Below are 25,158 nucleotides of genomic sequence, written 5' to 3' on the forward strand. Positions count from 1 at the left end.
GTAAGTCTTGGGAACAAACAGGTAGGAATGGATGCATTTTCTGGTTAACACAGAAATGCCCTGAGAAGTGCAAAGACCTGGCTGCTTTCAGATAGGACTACAAGACATGCCTTTCTCCCTAAAGCCAGACCAATTGATCAAGTCCTGTTTTTCTTTTGTTTCTTCTAGTAAAGAATCAGCAGATTTCCAGTTGGGTACCACATATAAGGCAACTGGACACTGTACAGTGGGCTAAGAGGAAGGAGAAATGCAAAGCTAACAGCTTTCTTCTGTGTATCAAGTGTCTGTGTTTTAGAATAACCAAAAGACATGTCACTCTTGTCCTGTATTTTATTAGGAAATTAACAGGCTGATCGATAACCTGAAATTACACAGTGAATCTTATTTTAAAATGTTAAAAATCATCACAATAATTTTGATTTCTATAAAACATAATGCCCAGATACAATTCCTGTTTATGCCTGTAAATTTATCTACTGCACAGCAGCAAGGCTGGATAATTGTAACATAATCTATAAAGTTAAACACAGTATACTTTTCTCTGTAGTCCAAGTGAAAGAGACGAAATGTTGAAGAGAGAGCCCAGAATATGAGCAGCACTATGAGAAGGTTCACTGCAATCTCAGTTCAATACACTTCAGTATTTCAAACTGCTCAGAGATATTAAAGACTGATGACGTTAACTGCTGTGCAAAATTGCAAGGCATTAGGGCAGGGAGTTTCCAGGAGAGGGGAAGGTGACTGCTGTGGAGCACAGGCTCAGAAGTGAGGGGAACAGGGTGCATTGATGTGTATGAAGCTCCAAGTGCAAGGGCTGATAAATCTGTCTACATGTCCCTCTTTTGCCATTTGTATGGGCTACCACTACCACCTCCATGTTGGACTAAATAGCTTTTCCTGACACTGTCAGCTTTAGAGATGTCCCATGTTCAAAAGAGAGCTGATAGGATCTGCAAAGGCTGAATTTCAACTTTAGTCAACAAAGCTCAAATCCTGCTCACATTGCCTATGTGAACACTCAGACAAACACTGCTGGCTTTATTGCAGCTATCATGCAGGGTAATCTGTCTCAGCTCCCTCGCTTGTGGCTGAGACCTTCAGTCCTCATAGAGCTGGCACTTTTCAATACCAAATGACTTTCATAGGGCATTGGATTTCTCAAGACATTAGTCCAGAAACCATTCAAATTGTCATATATGCTGTTTGGATGAGAGATGCTTTCCTGAGCTGGGGCCTCGATTCCTGCAAGGGATTATGGGTGCTCAGTCAGTAGCCAGCTCAAACACTTGCCCAGCAAGTCCAGTCCTTTCAACCTCTTGTACAACTCTTGGCAACTGTAAGCTAAAACCCTGTAGATTTAAGAAGTAGTGAGCCTTCTTTTTTAAAAAGCTATTTCAGGACAAGTACATTCAGACCACTGTGTTTTCTATTTATATATAAATTCTTTGGCAACAATTTTCTAGAAAGCAGACTCATTTTTTTCTATGTAATACTTTATTGTCTCCCCATGAAAAACTGATAGCTTAAAAAAATCTATAGCACTTTCCACTATAAATAGCATTGTTTCAAATTAAGGATTAGTTCCTCCCTGAAGAAAAATAGATTTTAAAAAATCTGGTCATTATCTGATAACTGTTTATGTAGCAACTTTAAAATAAAACAGAAAAAGATAATAATTCAGTTTGTGGTTTGTCATTCTCTAGAATGTTAGTGTATTTTTATACAATAAAAACAGCATAAGTTATCCTAGTTCATTTTAAAAACCTTAGTAGTAGAAACATATTGCTATCTGCAGGTTCATAAACAGAATGCACTTTTTCCAGCTATGTTCAAGTATTATTAGAATATTATTATTATTATCAAAGGAGCTCTAAATCCTTGCCGTTTTGCCTATCTTTACATTGTTTTGGTCTTTCAGAGAAATAAAGAGCTGTGATCATTTTTTCATCGTGAACAAAATCAATGTGGAGCTTCCCTAAGTTTTGCCTGCTAAAAGACAGCCTGGCAATCTTTGGCTATTACAAGAGGCTTTACAAGAGAGTATAGGAGCCTAGTGGTATAGATACAGTAGTCATGTGTGTTCTTGGATGGCTGATGAACCTCATTCCTTCCAGGTTTTCAACATTCAGTCCCACTTAAAGGAGAAAGGTGGGAAGAACCCAACCCAGACTGATATCACATCAGGATACGTCATCTTCATTTCCTCTTGGTACTGTTAGTTGCTCATAGGTCGGCAGGGTGTTATTAGGGAGGAAAACATCTGAATTGACATTGTTGCCTCTCTGAGATGATCTGTTGTTTCCTTGATCCCCCTGTTGATGGGAAACCAGATGATGCAACATGTCTGTAATGAGGTTCAGCTTCTGGTCCATTTGTGTAACCTGCAAAGCCAAAAGTAAGGTTTATTTAGTAGCAGCAGGTGAGAAAATTGCAACGAGCAACAAGATACAAATGCAATACTAAAATGACAGTTATCTTAGTTAGGACCACAACAACCTCTCTGAAGGCACCACAGATTCACAGTCATTGGAAGTTTAATGCAATAGATCAGAGCCGGAAGAAGACAGGCCTGTTAATACTCACCTCTGGTACGTGCCTTGACACTAATTTTGTACCTGGCCAAACACATAACAAGTGGGCTTTTAAAGAGAAGTGCTGGGATAGAGAGCTAACTCCTAGAACGGAGTTCCTGTGGGTTTTTGTTATCATTGTGTCCACATTTTTTTGAAAATATTACAAACTTCTAACATGCTTCTACACCTTAAGAATATCAGCATGCTCTAGTAAGTATCTGCTCTACGCATGGTGATCTAACCAACACTACGCTAGGATTGACTAATGCTCTTTGTTACATTTGGGCCCAATTACTAGCTCAGGCCACAAAATGCTCACAGATATTTTTACTGCTTGAGTGTACAGCAGCTGGGGTCTGTGGCAAAGGCTGGGAGCAAGGCATGATTCAGTTTTACACTCTCACCCCCAAACAGCACCATTTACTGGGATTGCCATTTGAATTACATGAGTCATAGCAAGCCAGAAACTTCTAAGATGAATGACAGCAGATTTTTTCAACTGTGAGGCTGCAGGGCAAGGTTCAGCCTGAAACCATAATGCTAATTTTCTTCTGTCTTTAGACAGAAGCTCCTTAAAATATTTAATTCTTCCTTTTTGCTTTTTCTGCTCTTATAATCTTTTGGAGAAAACACAATGAAAAAATCAGGATATCTAGTGGAAGCTAGGTTATAGATTTGTCCAAAACTTAGACTCTATTTGGTGTACATTTGTGTCACTCAGAGGAAAACAAATAAAGGTTTCTAGGAGCACCACAGATTCAGTCTTTGGCTTCTTGCATTTTCCAGTCCAGAAGTAATCTGCATCACCCCTTTTGTCCTGAATGGCAAACCTCCTCTCTGCCCTGACTCCAGATGTCCTGAGGGAAAGATGGGCACTTCCAGCTTCAAAGTCCTGCCCCTTTTCTGCCTCTTGGCATGGCAAGCATCAGAACTGGGCAGGAAGAATCTGCCTCCCACTATGGCCTCCTACTCCCTTTCACAGGCATAACAAGAAAGCCTCAGTGTTGTCCTTGTAGTCTCTGAAGCACTGATCCACAGGGATCTTAAAACACTAAGTAAATTCTAGGCAAAAAGATGTAATACCTTTTAAAAAGCAAAAAGAAAGTAAGCAGAGAAAAACATGATATGAATAAATTGCTGCTTAAAATATCTGCTAGAAAGTAGGGAAAGACACATAAAACTGCCAGAGAGAGCATGAGTGGGAGCAATTTATATGTGCCTGGCTCTCATCCAAATATCACACAGGATAGTAAAAGACAGTTAGGCTGAGCTGAACATCAACAAACCTGGAGGATTTCAGCAGAGACTAAAATGTTTTTCCACTGTAGAGAAAATTCTGTTTTTTTCAAACACTTTGTACAACTGGTAGGGAAGCAGATACAGTGATTTAAAAATATGAGGTGCCAGAGATTTATACTTTGCAGCTGGTTTTGAAAACATTAGGCAAAGCACCCTAGATGGTACATGAAACACTAGTAATTCTGGATGGATATGGCTGCTGAAAGAGGAGTTTCTTCAAATGAAGAGCCTGAAGAACACACAAGTTCAAGATTTCTAGAAGAAAATACAGATGGAAAATTGAGCATATCATCATGTTTTTATCACTATTCATTCACTCTCTTAAAAAAGGCAGGCTTTGCCCAAATGGTGTCCATCACAGAGGGCAGATGCATGATGCTCAAAGTGTGACACTACAAATCAGTGTCAGAGGAGCCTGAAAAAGCCTCTCATTCCTCTACTCCCCACTGCCCAGGTATAATTTTCTTTCTGATAACAGCTGTGCTGGAAGGACTGTGGTGGAAGAATGCAGATGAACAGCTGTCTTAAGAGTCTGAAGGACAACTTTTCCTCCAACAAGAAATGTCTTTTTGCTAATTATTCTATCTATTCATGAGGAATTTTTTTATATATGTATATTTCTTAATTTATGATTCTAGGCAGGAATTACCAGAGGAAACACAGATTGAATACATATCTGTAATATGTGCATTTATGCAACTCTTACAGTGATGAGCTATTGAACATGACAGTAGATTGGATTGAGATCTGGATAGTCCTTCAACAGCTGTGCATCTTGGTGATGAAGTACTGGAGAGAAGTGAGATGTGAACATTCTTGCTGGGAAATAAATTCCCAGAGATAATTGTCTAATTTCTTCTAGGGAACAAGGTTTGGCTGCTGCAGCTGTGGAGCACAGGAGGCCCACAGAAGCAGAGGCAGAAGCTAATTGCTATTGAGCTGAATCATAGGAGAAAAAAAAAGTAAAGACCTTCATCTTCCATGTTCCTGATTAGTGGGGTAGGGCTCTAAAGCCACAAAACTTTTGTGGAGGGAGGTCCAGATAGTTGGTTGTGTTTAGCTGTTGTTTGATCAGTTTTGCTTCCAAGAGAGCAAGCCATTTTTCAGGGCATTCTGCACCCGTGAATGCCTCCCTCCAAGACACCCTGAAGTCAGTGGTAGTTTCTGGCAATCACAGCCTTCCAATGACTTCAACGAGCTCTGGGTCAATCTTGGACCGAATTGTCAATCCCAAATAGTAACATATTCTTTGGATATTACAAGAGAAGGAGCAGTCTGGATTTCTGTACATTGCTCTGCTTATCCTTCTTGGCGCTGGATCAGAAAACGTGACAGCTGCAAATGAGATGGCAATGGGATGACGGTCCCCCATCCTTGGTTCTGCCAAAGGGGTGTCTGCTTAAAGCATGAGATTTGGTCTTTTTTTTAAAGACAGATATAAAAGCCACCGGAAGGCTACTTCTACTGTCATCACAGGCCTCTGATGTACAAGGAAAAGAGGCTTGCTGGTGAGTGGTCTTGCTTATTAGCATGCCCAATTTTCCCGCTGTCAACCAAACACAAACCATGAAATATATCATTCACTTGTTTGCTGCAGGGATAATTATATCCACTGGAAAAGAGCCATCATTTGCAGTACCCTTTTTTATGAAACTAACTTTATGCACTTAGCATGGAGAAGTGTATCATCTCTCCTGAATCATGCTTTCAAACACATTTACTTGATTAGAAATTAGCTATGATGCCAGAATGGATACAAGTAAAGAAAATAGAAAAACTGCTGATGTTGCTATATTCTTAACTGCTTTGGACAACTCTGATCCTTCTACTTAAAACAGCAAACAGTGTTAATTACATAGAAAAATAACTCAGACTGATTTGTTTCTTTTAGCAAAAACTAAGTAAGCTCTTTCTAGCTGATTTATGTTTCATCAGAAACATGATGTTTGGATGATTAAATTCTTTATATGCAAATATTTTCCTTTCTGTTTTATATTTTTGGGGGAGAGGAAGCAGTTGTTGAAACTCTTTAGAAATGACACACCACAGTAATTTCTAAGTCTTACTAAAATGTTATATGAAAGTAACATTTTGGCATTCTCTGAGATAAGTTTTTGTGAAGAAAAGATCCAAGGATCATAGATTGAGCACAGATAAAGAGTCAGATTTAAACAAGTTTGTACCTAGCTCTCAGAAGTGAATAAAACAATCTTATGCACTTAAAAAACCCACATCAGCACAGTGCTCACTCACTGAGTTCAGGGGGAGTGTTCTTAAAGCGTGTTCTTAAAGCCAGGCGTGAAGCTGCTAAAGAAGAGGAAAACCAGAATGCAAGCAACACTTAGCTGAATGAAAATATGATAAAGGAAAATTTCAGCCCCTTTTCCAACATCAGACTCCCAAATCCGCTACCCCGACTTAACCTGAATAGCATTCACTCCCGAGAATGCAGCTTTCTGGCTCAAAGTGAACCAACTCTTTAAGGCACTTTTTGAAAATAACTGAAGATGACTGGGGAGACCTTAATATATTTATCACTCCTGATGCCCTGCCAATAAGCAGGATCTTTATTGCTCTGCAATATGGCAAATTCTAGGGAAAGAGAATGATACCTTCTTCATCTATGCATCCTTGTAAGCAGTGTTGTACAGAATCCCTAACGTCTTCACTATTCAATACTATACTCAGTAAGAAGCTAGCTTTATATTTCAGAAGAAAACACAAAAATGTTCTTTCAGTTAACAAAATCATTAACAAGCATACTAATGACTTGGTTGAAGAGAAGATGAGGCAAAAAAATATTCCAGAATTTATTACACTAGTCTATGGAAATGATATGAAGAAAGGTACCAGTGTCAAGGCGAACTTAAGGAAACAGCGTGAGTGAAGGCGTGGTTATAAATCACATTTTCTTTGGTAGGATCTATCCTATTTAAGTTCTTGAGAATATCTGAGGAAACTTCAGAGACCAGCTTCCCTGGCTCCTCTTGTTGCTAAGTCCTTTCACATTCTGGTATCTCAGTATTTCTAAAAAGTTCATGCTTTGGTTTTGAGGGCCCTGTGGACAGAAACAAATACGAAGTTGGGAGTGGCTTTCTAGAGGAACTCAGGGATAGGTATGGGAATCTTCATAGGGGATTTAAAAGATTTCTCTATAATAGTGGCCGGAGAGACCAACAATTCCAGTATTATTAAGGTTCTTTTCTTCAGGTACATGATTCTTCAAAAATCATGAAAGAGTCTGCCTTCCATTTACAGTACCCAAGACCTCAGACCTTATCAGAGCTTCTGGCTTCAATTTGTTTATTTTATTGCCGGAGATTAGACAGCAGTCTTGCTGGAGGTTATATACCCATCGCTGAGGTGTTTATAGGAAAATGTAATCTGCATGAAGGAAGATTTGTACTCCAGACTGTCTGTGCTTTCTCTTGAGAGTTGGCCAAAGAAGGGAGTATGTGTGCGGTGTCTGGGGGAAGGATAGAGGAAATGGAGCCAGTGAGAAAACACTTTACTGTGAGATTACTCATCGCTAGAAAAATATAAAGGCTGAGCTTCTGAGGAACAGAATTAACAGGATTTGAGTGTTGCATGTGACAAGTCACTTTCTAGTCAATGAAAATATTATATGAACACGGTAAACACTGTCTTATCTGAAAAATAAAATTGATAACTTTGAGACAAAAAGCATCTTTGTAAAGAAAGGCACTTGCTACACATTGTGTCCTAAAATCAGCTGTTTTGCGTGAAGCCATCAGTGCCAATCTCTTCTTTGTTTTGAGATACTAAACATAATTTTGTTTTTTCAGTAAACTTGAGATTGCTGATGGTCTCATTTTACTCTATATTTTTATAGTAAAATATTTCTCATACATTTCTCAAAAGTGAAAAAAAAAGCCCAGCCAGGGTGTGCCGCTCGTGCTTTCAACAGAGGGTGATGACCTGGGATTGGGAAGAAACTTCTGAGTCGATGTGTCAGGGTCAGAGCTCAGAAACAACTGAGATTTATAAGCTAGTCACTGGCTCTGATTCTTCAGAAGTTACTTTAATATCAGTAGGCTTTTATTAGAAAGGGCTTGACTTGGCATAGTAAATTCCTAATGCACCATATAGAAACTCAGTTTTGTCACACATTTTTCTTAATTATGTTGGGAAGTAAAACAAACTGGGAATGCCAGCACGTGGCCATTTCATTCCTGACTATAACAACTGTGGCATTTTAAAGTTATTTTTATTTGTTTGAAGATTTTTTGTCCCGATTTTACAGCATAAGCTCTAGGGTACCAGATGCTCAGGCTATAGGAAACAGCAGAAATGACAGGGTTGATTTATACATTCTTTCTGTCCATTAGAATTGGGAAAGCCATTTTGATAAGCAAGTGACTATACTGCAGAGAATCATTTCTCCTTTCCTAATGTCCTTTTCCCCAAAGGAAAAATATCTTTTTCTAAAAGCTTCCTCAAAGTTTCTGGAAATGCAACATCTTTGATTAACTAATCGTTCCGCTCCATTTCTTTCACGTGGATTTTCATGATTCTTAGAAGAGAGTGAGTTACAGACATAATGCCATTTTTCAGATTAGATGTCTCCCTTAAATTCTATTTGTAACCAACAATAGCAAAAGATATGCTCTGGCAGGTCAAAAAAAGAAAAAATGAAAATCTAACTTTCAGGAACAGCAGTAGCTAAAGAAGATGTTATGCAATAAACCAGAAACCTCCACAGCTATCTTTGACTATTTCCAGCCACTTAGACACAATTTATGTAGATAATTCTTATGTGCATAAATGCTGCAGATCAGCAGCATGCAAAACTCCGGGTTCAAGAGGAACTACTTGTTGTAGGTGCCCGGAAGATCTCGGGCTGTAAGGCCAGAGGTGGAGAGTACAGAAGAGGTGGGCATGGGATGGAGTGAAAGGAAGTGCTTGTGTTAGCAGATAAAAGTGCATGGCGCAAGAAATAAGCTGGAATAAAGCATCATCCATACTGAGTATTCAGTGATCTTGTCCCCTCAGCAGTGGTGGGCTGAGTGATCTGTGCAGGCAGGCTGGTGATGTTGCCAGTAGTGGCAACACTACTAAATGAGAAAAAAGTGGCAACAACAGATGCTGTGCTTATACAATAGAGCAATTCCTTTAAGATCTTAAAAATGATGAGAAATAAATAGAAATCAAAAGTTACAAACACACAAGATGGTTTGGTTTTCACATATCACCTTCATATAACTATCTGGCTATAACTTGCCACTTGACTAAAGGAAACAAGGTAGGATGAAAATATAGCTTTTCTAACAGGGAGGTTGATAGGACACTGGCAAATGGAAGAATGAAGTTATGGGAGACATACATGGACATGGACTGTTATAGAGTACAGGACCTCGAGAGGTGGAAAGCTTTAGGAGCAGTGCTTGTTTTAGAAGTGGAGATGATTCAGAAAAATCTGAGAGGAAAAAGACGACTTAGAATGCTGCTAGTTGATGCAGAAATGAGGACCATGATGGATATGGCTGGAGGAGATGGTAAGAAGCAGTCTGGATACAGCTGCCACTTGAGAGAGCTGAAAACAGTGGCCACGGTTCAGTGCTTTTGTTGCTGTTATTAGCAACTTCTTGCAAAAATATTTGATTTAATTAAAACACCCGAGCCATTGGAAATCAGTTCTTCCTGAGAATCTTTCTTTAGCTCTAGGTGTAGATCTAGCCCACAAGGGCCTTGTGCTGGCTCATTGCTCCTCAGGCTCCCTGGCCAGTCCTGCTCACCTCGCAGTGCTGACTGCACACCCAGATATGTACAAGGCCCACAGATCTCTCTGGCACCTAGAGAGCTAGAGCCAAGCAATTAAAATTTGCGGTTGACTCTTGTTGTAGATAAATGAGACAAGACTTAAAACACATGGAAAGTTTCAAGTTAGGACAGTGTCCAAAATCTACAGTGTTTGGCCTAGCACTGCCTCAGGATACAGCATTTTTTTCCCCTAAAATATTACAAAGGTCAGATATTTATTTTTTTAACCCTTTCCTCTAAACTAACAGAGTATCAGTAGATGAACAAGGGAGCTTGGGATGTTTTTCTCTCCTTGCATGAAGCCAGGAAAGTGAAGTTTAGGATATTGTCTCTAAATATGAGTTTTATCAGAAGCTACTAAGAAGATAAAATCCTCCCATCCTATTAACTGAATACTCTGAATTTTTCAAGAATTTGCTTATCTTCATTTACTATAGCCCCACCTTCAGGAAATAATATTTCTTTGACCAGACACAACTGTCTTCCATCTCCATTTAAAAATAAGACAAGTTGGCAAGAAGAGAGGGATTCTTTCCTTATAAGTGAATCAACGATACCAAAAGTATGAGAAGTTTATGTATCCACACAAATCGCTGGACATCATCCAGTACCATCATCATAAACAGTTTCCCAAATTATGCTTAAATTTAAATCCAGCCTTATGGAGGATGTCTAATAAGCTTGAGATAACAAGAAATGTAAGGGAAGTATTTATCAAAGACACTAGGAACAAAATATCCCCTTACCTTTATGCAGTAGTTTGGATATACAGAACAGATGGTGGTCATTAGTATGTCTGACATCCAAAGCACTGTGTGAATCTTTGTGTACCTACACAGTAGAACACTGCAGTTGATATGTACTGTTATTGCCAGCACAAAGTGGGGAAAACTGAGGCAGTAAAGGCCCACCTTCAGATATGCTAAATATCTTAAACTTGGAAGAAAGACCTCCAACAAAACCTTAAAGGTCTTTTTCTCCTGTCCTGTGCAGATCTTCAGATCTCTAAGAACACTTCAAAGAACCTTTCTGTTTTTCAGTGAGACGAGACAGAATGACTGCTTTCTCATTCTCAATCACAGTCTTGTTCAGCAAAGGATTTCTACATCGGGTTCCTCTGGTTGAGCACCCTGGTGCCTATCTGCAGAGGAAGAAAGGCTCCCTGTTTAGCTAACAGGCGCTTATATTTCAGATGCTCCAGCTCCACAGATGTGAAGGAAACTCTCCGTTGTACTTTTCTCTAGAGGACTCTTTCTGCTGGTTTAATCATGGCAGTACAGCCTTTGAATATCACTCCATATTTTTGTTGTCAGAAGTTTGGCTATCAGACAACAGCTTTCTCCTAGTCATTTCCAGTGCAGAACAGTGGCATATTTACAACACTTGAGAGTTAAAAACCCCAAACAGCAAAAGACCTAACAAGCATAAAAATATGTCCCATACACTTCTCCAGAATAAAATAACCCCAAACCAACCCAATCTCCCCACTACCACCTTCACCAATTACAGAAAACAAAAGCAACTGATCTTGACCTCTCTCCAAAGGGGAATGTTTTGCTTCTTGAATCCTTGGCTCTGGTTCTTGTATGATACTGGGACTATGACTAATAACCTCTTGCCAGAGTACTGCTGATAATTTCACTGTTGAGTAGCTGTTCTTGTTCTGCATCATCATAGCATGCATTTAAGTTGCCAAGATTTTATTTTAAAAAAAACCCCAAAGAATAAGATACACACTCACAATCCCCAGTGTTAGAAATACATTTTTCAACTTGAACTGTTAGGTTTTGCCTGACAACTTTTCCTCCTTCTACCAAACTGTTATTTTTCAGATGCCTGCTATGAAACAGTTCCCTTTTTCCTTTCTTTCTCTCGAACACTTTTCCTAATTCAAAACAGATTTGAGACTGCTGCTCTTTTTAAAGCAAATATGCGATGTATCATATCGAGTTAGGTCGGCAACGCTTATGTTATGTTTCACGCTTCACCCAAATGAGGCATCCATACTGCTTTTCAAAGAGAATAAAGCCAGACTAAATGCGCTGGGTTTTCTGCTTGGAATAGAAGGTGAGACATAGCCCATGGATCTGAACTTATAGCATGGCATGAGTAGAGAAGGGCAGCACTATCTGCTTTTTGCTCAAAATGTTAAAAACCAAGATGACTTCAACTGTTTTTTTCAAAAGACGAGATTTTTGGCCAGTTCTTTTTTTTTAGAATCCATAGAAGGGCAAAAAAAGACATAAACTCCTTTGTACCTAAATGAGCTAAAAACATTAATAATCATACAATGACTTCTGAGGCAATCAAAAATAGAAGGGGAAAAGGAGCAGGGGAGAGAAAAGGAGAGAAGCAATTATAACAACAGTGAGTTTTCAGATTCCCTGAGGGCTGCTGCTAATTAAACCAATGGCAACATGAATCTCTCTTTGATGTGGTCATGAATTTGTTTTCAAAAGAAAAATCCTTAAAAAGATTCTTTCAAGAGAAATTTTTAGAGAACAAGCTCAGCATGAATAATTAGATCAGAAATACTTTGATAAATATTATTATGGAGAAGTCATTTATGGGCCATGGCATTTGAAGGTTAAAAATCCTGGTGATAAATAAGGTGGCAAGTTTGTGCCCATTCTAAACACACAAAACCAAGGCTGTGTTCTTGTATGCTTGGGTCTGCTCCTCAGAAAGGAGGTGGCCTCTTGTTTTGCCATTGCATTAAGCTTTACAAAGACACAGATGCAAGACAGCAAATTTCAGTGGGAAAGCTCAGTGGAACGAAAGAAAACCACACACAATTCCAAAGGCACTTTTCATTCCCAGGGGCTGCCCAGAGATCAGAGGTGAAATTTATTGGTGATAAAAAGTCTGCAAGCCCACTCAGCTCCCTCAGCCTTTCGAACCATTCAATTCTGCTGAAATCATACCCTTGGAAATATCTCCCTCACAATGCTCTAAAAAGAAAACTGTAGAAAAAGTAATCACACAGCAAAACACTGAAATTCAGAGAAGACGCAAGTACTCTCATCAAATTGCCTTGGACACCCCAAAATTGCATTTCATTCATTTACTACTTCATAACGTGGAGGCAGGTACAATCAAGCACAAGCCAGGGAATAACTGACAAGTGAACTAGTACCTAATATATTTACTGGTGGAAATCCATGTTTAAAAGGAAAAGAAACTGCTTGTTGGCTGTCATGCTATTATTCATAAAGGCAAACTAGTAGATCTTACAGATACCAAGAGCAAAACTACAACAAAGGCAACCAACTGCTAATGAAGAAGAAGGGTTTTCAGTCAAATTTCATGGGTCATACAAAGTCATTACCATGCCTGCAGGAGTTCAACAGCTCTGACAGTTGAATTTGGGGGAAATGAAGTGATTATTTTGTTAGTTTTAGATGTTTTTCTTTAAATTCCAAGTTCTGAAGCCAACTAGCTATGACAGAATACCGGCTTTGATTTAGAGTTTGCTTCTAACCAACATTGTTGCAGAGGAAACCTTGAAAACAGATCTTCTGTGTACACCAAGGTCTCAGATTTTAAAGACTCTGATATTTGCTTCCCCTTTTTTGCTTTAAATTCAATCTTATGGCTTTAAGCCAATTTCCTAACACTGTGAGGGTTTGACTCATTTTGAAAAGTAAGAGACAGACCATTTGGCTGCTGTAGGTAACAAGTTCTGCATGGGTTAACTTTCCAAATTGGTTCCACTGCAGGTTCCCCTCTGGTTTTGAGTCAGTTAAAATATCAAGGCTCTTCTCCATAACATTTTAAGCTATAATGACTTCAAAAGTAAACAAATGTTTCTGATAAAATAACGTGTTTGAAAAATTTAATGGATGACAAAGACAACAAAAAATCCTTACTGCTTTTGCTTTTTCCTTTCTTTTTTTTTTTTTTTTTTTTTTTAATAACTTTGTCTAGGAATATAGCCAGGCTGGGCACATTTATTTGAACTGGTAAATCATGACTCAAAAAGTGTATCTATTGGCAGTGGAAGAAACTGCTCAGTGGTGGAAGCAACTGCTCAGTGGTAGAAGTAAAATGCTCACAGTCTTTCCTAGCTGATTAATCATCATGACAGCCTTGAAGACTAAATGATCTGCCCAGTTCCAGATGTTAGATGTGCATCCCTCTCTTGCTATTCTGGTGCATAGGCAGTAGCTGGGATTGTTCATTTTTAAAGATAATGAAGATCATTACTGTTCAAAACAAAAAGGATTTGGGCTTTGTAATTTTATCCTATGATAGAGGAGGCTTCTGCACATGGTAACACAGTACATATAGTTTAGACATGATGAAACACTGGAAGATCCTTCAGGCAGAGGTGGTGACAGACTTGCACATAAAGCTCAGTGGTCAAGGGACTGGAGTATCTTTCTTATGAGGAAAGGCTGTGAAATCTCAGACTGTTCAAGTTGGGGAAGAGGAGACTGAGGGGAGACCTCATTAATAATTACAAGTATTTAAAAGGTGTATGTCAAGGGAATGGGGCAACACTTTTTTCTGTAGTGTCTAGTGATAGGACCAGGGGTAATGGACAAAAGCTGGAACACAGAAAGTTCCACTTAAGGAAAAACTTCTTTACTGATGGAACCCTGGCACGGGCTCCCCAGAGAGGGTGTGGAGTCTCCTTCTCTGGAGGTTTTAAAACCCGTCTGGATGCGTTCCTGTGTGACTTCATCTAGGTGGACCTGCTTTGGCAGAAGGGTTGGACTAGATGATAGCTAGAGGTCCCTTCCAATCCCAACCATTCGGTGACTCAGATTCTGTGATTTGTGACTTTTCCTTTCTCTACTCCCACCTCCTACCAGAACTGTTATCAGTTGTACAAAGGAAGAGGATGGATATGTAGCTGGAACTCTCTCCTCAACTCTCTCCTCTGTTATAAGGGGCTATGCTAGCCCCTATTAAATTAATAACAAAATGTAGCTTCTCTGCAATGGGAGGCAGCATCTCTTTCACTGCAGGTGGTAACACTCCACAGCATTTGTAGGTGGGAACAAAGAGTAGTGATATGACAAAAGCATAGAATAATATCATGGTGGCACAAAGAAACCAGCCAACCCTAAGACAGAGTGCTACAAGATCTTTAGTGGTTGCAGGTAATGAGAGACATCACTTTGTGATCTAAAAATTGCCCAAGTTTGCCTTGGGCATCAGTCAGGAAGGACTTCATGGATAGTCACTATCTGGGGAGAGAATACCAGAGAATCAGCACCCTGTTTTCTGAAACAAGCTGCAGCCTGCTTCTCATGGAGATTGATCATTTGTGTCCACAAAAGCCAGACAGTGCTTGACATCAAAGATCTGAGTATCATCATGCAAACTGGTTTAGCTGCAGGCATTTCTTATTTTCCCTTTGCATATTTTCCTTGAAAGAGGTTCCTATGGAGTTATTTATTTTCTTTCTTCTGCTAATCTCTTTTCCTAAGTAGTGTCTTTCTCTCATCCAACAGAGACAGCAATCAGTGACTCTGGAGAGATTAATTCACTCTTAATCATGAAACCTTTGAAAAAAGGTTGGCAGATAGTACCTACTAAGGACTTTACAGATTAAAATGCGAACATAATTATGAATTAATTAAGATATTTTCATCTGTTTTCATGGATGGCTTCATGCAATTTGGCTAACAATTTTAGCTCTGACACACCTCTGAAATCTGAAAGGAGTTTAATTCAGTCTCAAGCATTACAGTTCCTTTCAGATAGAAGTTGTTCCTTTTTACTTTATAGAGCCTGCTTTGCTGATTTGTGTATTCCAACATACTCTTTTCAAATCAAGAAAGAATCTTCTCAAATTATAGCTAAGTTTTAAGTTAGATGCTGCATAACAGTGGGAAAAATAAGAATGTTAAAAATACCAAATGCTTCTGTTTTCATTCTTGACCTATAAGCCTCAAAATGCTTTATGACACCCAGTACTCATGCCTGAGGAAATGGAAACAACAAGCAGGTGAAATGTCTTGCTTCAAGCCCTTCAGAAAACTATGGCTGAGCCAGGAACAGCACCCACACCATCAGAAAACGCTCTGGCTCAGACAGTACTCAGTGCATATGTGCAAGTGAGAAGTCTATGTGTGATCAGCTCTGATATGCATTATTTATATATCAGTTCTACTGATTGAAAAACTTAAAACCCCACAGCCTGCAGGTGATGTACATACATACAGATGTGTCGTCACAAATATCACTTTCTCTTGTCTTTTTTTATTATTTCCCCTGCTCTGGCACAACAGATCACCTGGTACAATAGCAAAATATGCATCTGGCTAAAGGAGCAGCTTGTTTAAATCACACTTCTTTACACAAAACTAACACATAGGAAGAAGAGCCATTTTTCAGAGAAACATTTCTATATGAATATTTCAGATTGGTCCAGCATTGTCAAACCTGTTTGTGATGCACTGCTGCAAGGTGCCCTCAACTCCCAGCAAGTTTTTCAGTGAGGAAGATCCATGTATTTGGGAAGAAGTATATGTGAAAAACGTAGTCTGTAACTTTCTGTAACAGTGACTGCAGAACACAAGAGGTCAAAACAAGGTTTCTTTCTTTATGTATTGTAACTATGGTCTACTTATAATTCTACAGTTAATTTAGGGCTTGTATATCTGTGCTGGACAAAGAAGCTTGCCATGTATAGAAAATGACATGAACTCAATCTTTGCAGACAGTCCATGAGCCCAAAAACGTTTTTGTTAGTATAGTGAACACCTGTACTAATTACACACTTCACTCACTCAGGAGTCACTGCTCATGGCAAAGGTTTTAAATCAGCCACTCCAGGAGACAGACATCATTATATTTCTAGAGCAGTCATTCTGATTCTGCAAAACTAGGCAATCCTGCCTGTCTAAAGGGGAAGGACTGTAATGCCTCATTGCTGGGCACAAGAAGACAGTCCATAAAATTTGAATGGAGAAAATTAAGCAAATAACCAGATACTGTCATTGAAATTTGAAGTTTTGCATTATTTTTAGATTTAAGTCGACATCTATCATTATATAACAATGCCCAACCCAGCAAAACATGTAAACGTGTAACAAATGTAAAATAATTTTTGAATTTGTGATTCATAGATGCTATTTATGTACCTAAAATTATGCTGAAACTCAAATGCCAATGTCGACCTTCATTTTTATTTTACTGATGTAGTTCCCCAGTTGAAGTCATCTGCAGTTCTCTTAGACAGTCCCTGCTCACACTAATGCTATTCAGTGCTGGTACTACCCTTATATATATAGTAGTATATATACGTAAGGGTATATATTCTGAAAACCATCATCCAGTTGGTCAGAGGGGGCAGAGGTACCTGCATTTTACCCTCCTCTTCTCCTAATCTGTCAGCCTGCTTTACCCATCAGCAGATCACAGAGTGGAAAGTTACTTTAGGTAGGTATTTCCTGCAATGAAATACACTCCAAGGTGTCACGCTGTCATCACTATAAATGTGACAGTGCTGCTACCAAAGGTGAGAAGTGGTAGAAGAATTTGTTCAGAAACGACAAAGAACAGGAGCAAGGGTAGAAAAATAATGGAGCAAGGGCAGAGAAAGAAACTTTGGAGCGTTCAGCATTTTCATGACCTTTGTGAATGCTAAGATGGTTTTCAAGGATGGCAATGACCAAACAGACAAATTCCTTATGAGGTGCCTAGTAATATTCAACCTAAAGGCGAGGAATTGATTAATTTTCTATCAAATTATTTCTGAACTCTTTAATCTATACGTCGTCTTGTAGTTTACAAGCACACAGTATAAATTTTCATGAATGTATAGATGCAATTTTTTCTACCATTTCTGTGACCCTTCTCAGTCAGATTCTATGATTCATTAGACAACATTACATAAAAAACCCTAATCCTTTGAGCTCTTTGTACCCCATGAACCTCTGTCTCTGCCTCAGTTGTGACTCAGAAACATGTTTTTCAATGTCCGGCTCCTAAACAATAGCCCCAATTTGCGTCTCTTTCACCCCAGAGTAAATGAGGAGTAAATTTATTGGTATCAATGGGATTAAGGTAAAATAAATGGCCTGAAAACATGAATCACTGTTAGCACTCAGAAGAGTATACTCCAAAGGCTTGTCCACTTGCACACAACATATCCTCTATAGTAAGAGTATATAGTGCATATAGTACATAGTACAATAACACATATAACTGCAAAGAACTCATAGGACTAAATGGTGCATTGTTCAAAGTAGAATTTTCTTAAGCCTATAGAGAAAGCAATTTCTGTTTTAAAAAAACAACCATGTAATGCAAATTCTAGCCATATCTTCATTCTTCTGTTGTTTAAATTTCCCAAAAGTTCACAACTTCTTAGAAAACATACTATAAAAGAAAGGAAAAAACCCCAACCAAACAGAAAACCTGAAACCTGGCAGGGAATATTCAGAAAAAACATAGATTTGGAAAAGAAACTGCAAGGTTTTTAGCATGCACTGTAAAGGTAAAGATAACCAAAAGGTTATATCTGAACTGTAATTTAAAGAAATGCATTTGCATTGTTTTCAGATAAAACAATCCCGAGGCCACGTGTTAAAGTCCCAAACTGCAGGCCAGTAATGAGTTTGTGAATCAGGACTGTAAATTCCTTGTGCTGTGAATGTGGGAGCCATCAGGAGCACACACGATTGAGTCAGCAGTTACCAAGACACATACATACAGTACAGGCTACTCAAGTCTCCAAACTGCCATTCATCATTTCCTGAGATAACAGTTTCTTGGCAAGCCTCCTTTAAAAACATTTTTTTTCCAAAACAACCAACCATTCCAGCAGGCTATGAATACCACTATAATTTGGTCTATTTTTCATATCAAGTAGACTATGGGCTCTGGTTTTCAGTTAATTAAAGAAGCCTTCTTTTCAGATTTCCAAATATTGTCTGCAGCAGGGTAGATCTTACAATGAGCCAACTTTAAAACAGTGCCAGTCACAGATGGACTGTGTGGATAAAAAAATCCAACACATAAACCCATAGTTTGAAGTTGCAAGGCCCAGCTTACATAACACCAAATTTGGCTGCCCCGCCCAACTGTTAACTTTCGTCTTTGATAAATTATCCGTCTTGGGCTTGACTGTATTTTGTAGTCCCAAAGCTGTAATAGCTCAGAGCTGTCTATCAGAATTTGAACTCCATGTGTTGTTATTACTATATTGTTATTATTGTTATTGTTATTATTACTACTACAAACTAATAACACTTAGGGGCCATGTCTCTGATCAGAGGCCTGATGGGCTACATGTTGTCTACGCACATAGACAAATAGCCCTTGCCTTGAAAAACATATGATCTAAACAGATAAGATAAAAAAAGAGGTGGGCCAAAGATCATATCTGAATTCCTGTTTTATACTTATGGAATTGAGATAGGGAGGGATTAAATGTCTTGCCTGTGCTCACAGAAGAAGTCTAGGAGAAAAGCTAGGAAACAAACCAATGTTTTCAAATTCAAATGGATATTGCAGTCCTTCATTAACCCTATACTTACTAACTATGAGACTGCGCTCAAATCTGTATTTATAAACTGAGACATAGAGCCACATTGAGCCTTTGGGCATATAGGGCCTAAGCACAGAAGGGGAACAATCCACCTCCAATCTTTTGCAAGAATATATACCTTCACATAGCAATAGTTACTTGTGCCTTTGCTTCTTGAAGGTTTAGAAAAATAAAACTTGGAAAACAGAGTTTCATACATTTGGTGAGGATAGTCTGGATTCTACCATTTCTCTGTAGAGTCCTCTCAGAGTCCTCCACTGAAATAACAAACTGTGCCATGCTTCAGAAAAAAAGTGAATAATCACTTAATGGGTTTCTCTAAATATCTGACCTGCAGTTCACACATTCTTGCTAAAAAAGAAAAAGGAAAAAAGTCTTCTGAAAAAAACCCCAACCAAGTAGTTTTCTACTTCAGAAGCAGTTTCCTTTTGAATAATCATATAGTTGTATTTATTTTTAAATTGTTGTTTAGAATCATAGAATCACAGAATATCTCTAGCTGGAAGGGTCCCATAAGGAGAATCAAGTCCAGCTTCCTACTCCTCATAGGACAATCTAAAACTAAATCATATAACTAGAAGCATTGCCCAGACATTCCTTGAACTCTGACAGGCTTGGTGCTAGGACCAGTTCCCTAGAGAGCCTCTTCCAGTGACCGCCTACCCTCTCAGTGAAGAACCTTTTCCTAATGTCTAACCTGAACTTCCCCTCACGCAGCTTCATTCCATTTCCTTCTATTCTGCTGCTGGTCACCAGAGAGAGATCAGCACCTCCCTCTCCACTGCCCCCTGCCCCCATCCTAAGAATGTGTGATTTTAGAGACTCTTATTTTAGCCAAATAAATGTCAAGTTTTTTTTAATTGTCATTTGAGGTTTTTATAAGAGAAAGATAAATGTACCTGAAATTAGGACAACTAACAGACAAATTTTTAGTCTTCATTCCAAAGTATGAATTCAGGACAGCATCGCAAAACACAAGATTTACAAATAAACACAACAATATGGGCAAAATTATGTATCACTTTCTAACTTTCTTCTTGAAATGGCTGAAGCTTTCAGCTGAAACGTTCCCAGAAGTTTTAGCCTGAGATGCTCAAAATGAGAAACTTCAGGTCAGATGGCTGAAATTGCACAAAACTAAAACAAAGTCTTATAGTGAGAAATGTCTTAGAAAATTTTGGTAATGTTTCAAAGGACTCCCAATGCTCAAGAACTCGTGAGTACACAAAATAAATCCCAAAATACATTTAGATGGGAGACAAACTAGATTTCATTACTTGACTTCAGTATCACACTTTTGTGTACTTTTATAGATAAGAAGACTGTCATTACTTTCTTTGTTCAGTAAATAGAGTTTCTGGTGTATGAGAAATTATGATATATCACATCTTGTCTTAATCTCTCAAAATACAGAGATATTTCAAAGAGTGGAAATTTCAAACCATTTTAATTATGAAACACATAAATGGCTTTAGCTTCATAATGAGTGTTGGTAGTACTGAAACATTTAATTGAAAAAAGTAAAACCCTATCATTATCTCAAAGTGTCTGAAAGGAATAAAAAGACAAAAAAACAGACAAAGTGCAGCATTTCAATGTCCTTCACTTAAAATGCTGACCACAATGAAAAAGTCTAAATGGATGATTTCAAGAAGATTTGACTGAAATTGTTATCCAAGTAACCTTGTTCACATGTGACAACATGGAAGTGTCTAATGGGATTTTTATTTTTTTTCCAAAAGGTTATTTTTTGCCATCTCTATGTAAAATAAGTCACTTAACTTTTAATAACATCCTCCCTCCTTGACAAACCCCAAGCATTTTTCAGTCATTACTTGCCATTAGCTTGCTCTCCTGAGATGCTGACCCAAGTGCCTGTTCATCAGGGAAGCACTTTGGAGTGGGCCTCTGAAGAACAGCCTATCATGAGGGCTATCAGTTTTAAAATAATTTACAAAACTGCAGAATTTCCTGTTTCTATAAGTGGCTCTAACTAGCCCTTTCCAGAAGAAATCCCTGGAGAGGCAAATTGTTTTTCCCTGTACAGAACTGCAACTGCTAGAGCTGTAAAGTAACAGGACTGTCAAAAACCTATGCATGGTCCTTGGAAAGTTGAAGTGCACCTTTCCATCTCCAGCTGTGCTCAAGGTGAGCAGGTAGCAGGTCCTGCGTGGGTGACTTCCAAAGCAGAATGTGTTTCATGATCACTGTGTGAAAAAATAGGACTGATGTCCTCTAAAGCCAGAGAGATCTTTGCCTTTGACTTTAAAAGAAAGGAACAGAAGCACAGTCAGAAATAATTATTTTTACCAACAACATATTTATTTTGGGATTAACCTCAGAAGTATTCAGGCAAGGGCTGGCCCCAGAGGTGCTTCAATCTGAACAGTCTAATAGTGACAATGCTAGTCTACTTTTTAAATTTTTGATAAAAAAAGTGTCTCCAAGACTTTTGGTTGTAAAAATAGATAGAAAATATAAATCCATTCAATTATTAGAGGTGAAAACTTTCCATTAAACGCTGGTATTGTTTAGTTTCAGTGATACAAGAAACCATATTGATTCTATAGCCCAATTTGTTAAGCCAGTCTTGTACACATTGAACTGATTATCAGGGAAAATTCAGAGGGGAAAGAAAACAGTAAGAGCTGGTCCTGTGGTTTTATGAGATACAGGTCAAAAATCTTAGCCCTGATTATCTCTTGAGGACTATATCAAACTTGGGTTTGCCAAAAATACCCCTACTCAAGAAGAAAGGCAGGGATATCTATAAACTGCATAGGATAATGCTGAGCTCCATCACGCAATAGCAGTGAAAAGTCAAACACATCTGACAGGACTAATGTACCACCAGAAATACTGTGTAGAGACAATTTCGCACAGAAAAGGAAGATATTGAGGATCGCTGTGTGGAAAATCCAGTTACAGAGGGCAACTCTGGAAAGCATAGTGGGCATCATCCTTTAAGGAACCTTGCTCAGGGGTTCCAGGGTGTCTGCTCACTTCCCAGGAGTGCTTGCACTTTGATTTGCACTCAAGGAATTAATAAGGATAACATGTATTTCCTGGAAATTGGGGTGTGCCTGCTGACTGAAATAGTCTCTTAATGAAACCTCTGCTTCTGATAGGACTGTTGTACCAGGGCACCAACTCAGCTGATGGAGATCCTCCTCTGCCGCCCATTGGCTATAGAGGTTTCTATATGTTCTTTAAAATCCTGTTTTACAGACAGGCTCTTGGTGGAATTATGACATTGTTTCTGATACAAATGGTTCTTCTTGCCACCAACTTCGTCCCTGCCTTTCCCCTAAAATAAAAAATTCTGGTTGAAAACCAAAACAAATAGTAGATTTTTATCACATAGAATTTATTAATAATACTTTCCCCTGAAATAGTTCCCAGGCCTTTTTTTTAATGCTTAAATAAAGGCCTAAACATTTACAGCCAACACACTAAGCCAACGAATAATTTATTTGAGCCATACTGAAAAGCTCAAGAGGGATTTTGAATAAAAACCCTAGTGCATAAACTGATAGCCAAATACTGCCTTGGAGTCCTGCCACTGTAATACACAGGACACTTGGAGCTCTGTTGGTGACCAAGGCATACACTGAAAAACAAACAATTAGATGATAGTTAAGTCTTGTCCATCTAAAGCAGAGAAGATAATGTCTTTGAGTGAACCGTGAGCCTTAATATTTCCTAACTTCAGTGGCACACAGATGACTGGGTGTTAAAGTCCTATTGCTTACAAAAAAAATTTACAAAAGGAAAGGTATTTAATCATTTGACCATAAGATCAGAAAGGCAAAACTCTGCTTTCAGAACTTCATGGGAAACTTACTAGATGGAGAATTCCCAAAGATTTTATTGAGTGCTACAGAACATGCATGTACAAACCAGGATTAAATCTCGTAGGATTAGATCAGAAAAGACAGATCTTTTAAAGTTACTTCAGAAGTTCAAAATTGCTTTGAGGGTGCTAAAACAAAATGATTTTCAGGGCTCCGGCTGCTATCTTGACAAATGTAAAATAAATCTATGTGTGAAGAAGTAAAGAATTTTAAGGCATGTAAAGGAACAATCTTCTCAACTCAGTAGTTGCCTTAAAATGTCTTTAAATTAACTATTTTGCAGCATTGTCAACTTTAGACTATGAAAAAGGTCATTCTGTAACTGAAAATAATTTTTCTTTCTCTTCTTGTCTTGTTTCAGTGTTTTCACCTTATTTTGTAGCTGAAAGAAAATGAATCCATGTGAGAGCAGCAATATAAAAAATAGCCTTTACAATTTACTGCACGGTAGTTTGTTTCCAATATTACAAGAAACTCTAAGATTGGAGTTTCAAGCACCCTGTGGCTTTGACGGGACTGAGAGGGCTGGTTTAGCCTTGATTTGAACCTGCTGTTCATGTCACACTGTAAGCTCTCCCTATACAGCAGACTTTTCATGAGGGCTGTGTGAAAGAAAACCTCACTGCTGACCAAAACCAGGAAAAAGTAAAACATTTTGCATGTGTATATTTCTTTTTACAATCACTTTTGAGTGCAAAACAAAAGAATTTATATTTACATTCTGAGAAAATGTACATTTTGCTCTAACAAAATAATTGTGCTGCTCTTTCACTTGCTTTTTGGCTTGCATGTAACATACAAGAAGTATGAGAAATTTCAGTTGTAGCCTCTGAAGAGATTGGATGTCCAAACTTGCAGTCTTTGCAGCTCTACTGAACTGGGCTCCTGGTGCCTTTTAAACATTCTGCCCCGTTAACCACCTCAGAGATGCTCTGTGCATGTGTGTATGCACAGGAGTGTATTTAATTGATTGTTTCACCTTCTGAACTACTCGGAGATCTGGAAATTACTTTCAATGACCAAACTGTTGGAATAATCTCTGGAACTTACCTCAACCTCTGGAGACTCCAATGTTGAGCTAAATACACCAGGAAGACTGGGTTTTTGTTTCAGCACTTCTGTTTCTAACTACAACCCAGAATCAGAGATGAAAATTAACAGGAAAACCAATTTGTAGCTAGAAACAACTCAAAGGCAATTTAACAAGGCTAAATTGTATGGTATTTCATGTGTCTCAACTTAATGGTTAAGCCCTAACCAGCATTTATGGATGTGAACAACTATATGCACTGAGAGTATTCCTCATCCATTTCAATGGTATTTCTCAAGGTTCAGAAAGGTAAGCACAAAGGTGCATCTTGATAATGCCTGTAGCATCTAAAGCACACTACATCTGAGAGCTGTAAAACTAGCTGAAGAAGTAAGATGCCATCATAACTAAGAGTATGGTGTGGGCTCATGAGATTTGAGTTAGTAGGATCTCAAGTGGTTTGTTTTAGAGAGAGATCTCTGAAGTATGCAAAGAATTTAACCAGTAGTCCCATGGTTTTTGCTTCAACTTTTCATCCTCAACTGGTGCATGCTTGTCCCTGCTGCCACAGCTCCCAAAGTGTAAAATACTTCTTTGATTCATAACAACACTGTTGTGGACATTAATGCATCTTGTCTGCTGGGTGTTCACGTTAGGTCAACAGATGCCTATCAGCTATAGAGGTGGGAGAACAGATTTACAATTGCAAAGGTGGAGTTGAGCCTCCCAAATAGAAATGAACTGGAAGCAAACTTCTGAACTTTGGGAAAGTTTAAATCTGTCTTTTCTCAACTCACAGCACTCTGACTCAATGCTCATCTCAATGGCTCACCACAGTTTGGGGAGACAGGGAATAATATTTTTATTATTCCCATTCTACAGATGGTCGAGCTGAAGCACTGCAAGGTTTATTGACTTACTCAGAGCTGCACAGCATGCTTGAATGGAAGCAGAAACCCAGCTGGCCTGATTCCCACTCCTGGGCTTTTAGCCGTTACACTGTATTTGCTCCTTTTAACATCTGATTATTTTACTGCTCTAATTAGCTCTGCGTTTTATAGTCAAATTATTCCTTTAAGTTATATTAAACCCCTTTGTCATGATACCCAGGCA

General features: G+C 38.5%; 1 protein-coding gene across 1 annotated transcript in view; it reads right to left on the reverse strand.

Moving 5' to 3' along the window:
• Positions 1–1,777: 1,777 nt before the first annotated feature.
• The window catches only part of KCNQ1 (potassium voltage-gated channel subfamily Q member 1), a 361,282-nt gene continuing 337,901 nt past the window's right edge, over positions 1,778–25,158 (reverse strand). The window contains exon 18 of the mRNA XM_061999062.1: positions 1,778–2,381. Coding sequence (XP_061855046.1) covers positions 2,181–2,381 — 201 coding nt within the window. The 3' untranslated portion in view covers positions 1,778–2,180. The remainder of the gene's footprint in view (positions 2,382–25,158) is intronic.

The sequence above is a fragment of the Colius striatus genome, chromosome 7 (genome assembly GCF_028858725.1).
Source record: "Colius striatus isolate bColStr4 chromosome 7, bColStr4.1.hap1, whole genome shotgun sequence".
Taxonomy (NCBI): domain Eukaryota; kingdom Metazoa; phylum Chordata; class Aves; order Coliiformes; family Coliidae; genus Colius; species Colius striatus.